This window comes from Saprolegnia diclina (assembly GCF_000281045.1).
Source record: "Saprolegnia diclina VS20 unplaced genomic scaffold supercont1.12, whole genome shotgun sequence".
Taxonomy (NCBI): Eukaryota; Oomycota; class Saprolegniomycetes; order Saprolegniales; family Saprolegniaceae; genus Saprolegnia; species Saprolegnia diclina.
The window spans coordinates 457844-458881 of NW_008246079.1; the positions used below are offsets into that span (position 1 = coordinate 457844).

A 1038-nucleotide genomic window follows, 5' to 3' on the forward strand; every position below is an offset into this window, starting at 1 on the left:
TCAGCAAACGTGAGGCTCGCGCGCGTCGAGTTGCCAGACCGCCCGAGGAAGCTCGTGATCGACGACGCCATGACACGGTTGAAACGCGGCAGAAAAGCCAGACGGAATCTATTTGCGTCGCGTCACCAGCACAAGTCTCTTAGCCCAACGACCGACTCGAATACTTATACCGGTACGAAAATACCGATGCGCATAGCGGACAATGACGCTACAGCAAATCACCGACGAGCACTGACTAGCGTCTCGGTGTAGTAGTAGTATCCTTGCGAGTCCCCCATATCGCCTCTCGGATCTTTAAGGCATATATTGTCAAGGGTCGACTCGCTCGCCACGACCAAAATGTTTAGTAGTACTAGCATGAAATGTGACGTTTAACTAGTTAACGCACGAGCCGCGGCTATGTGCGTACGCCATGCGTGGATCCAAGCGCTTGGTGGTCGCTGGCTGAAGCTCGCTTTTCGCAATCTCGCCAAACACGTTGGGGCCAACGCAGCGCAGCCAGGGAGGCGTCAAGGCGAGGAGCAGCGTGTATACGCTAAGTAGGAGGAACGTCGGCTCGTCTGTCTTGGCAACAGCTCGGACGTAAATGACGTTGCTGGGCTGCACCGTCACACTGGCGTAGCCCATGCGGGCTTGCATGCTCGGCTTGCAGAAGAGGCGGTTGCCAATCTTGATGGCTTCGTGCTTGTCGAGCGGGAGACTCGTAAACCAGTGGGGTAGCCCGCACGCCATCATGAACGCACTGTCTTTTGTCCACGACGCATCGAGGAGCCAGCGGCGTTGGTAGTAACGGAGCTGGGCGCTGGCCACGACACTGCCAAACGCAATACACAGAAAGACGGACAGCAGAATCGAGGGCAGCAAGTTGCTCACCGTGGTCGCGACGCCAGCTGTATTGTAGGCGCCACACGGGTACGCCGTGCCGTTGAGGTGCATTAGCGTCGTGGGTGCCCCCGTGTAAAAGAGGTTGCTCAATCGCTCGTACGACCCGGTAACACTCAAGGCGATCGCGGGTATCGCCGTGTAGAGGAAGGTCGC

At 57.3% G+C, this 1038-nt stretch overlaps 1 protein-coding gene across 1 annotated transcript; it reads right to left on the minus strand.

Moving 5' to 3' along the window:
- Positions 1 to 308: 308 nt before the first annotated feature.
- On the minus strand, positions 309 to 936 carry SDRG_04846 (hypothetical protein; the record flags this gene model as incomplete). The annotated part of the gene is made up of 1 exon (XM_008610533.1): positions 309 to 936. The coding sequence occupies one exon, from the start codon at positions 934 to 936 to the stop codon at positions 376 to 378; it is 561 nt and encodes a 186-aa protein (XP_008608755.1). The 3' UTR covers positions 309 to 375.
- Positions 937 to 1038: the final 102 nt, after the last annotated feature.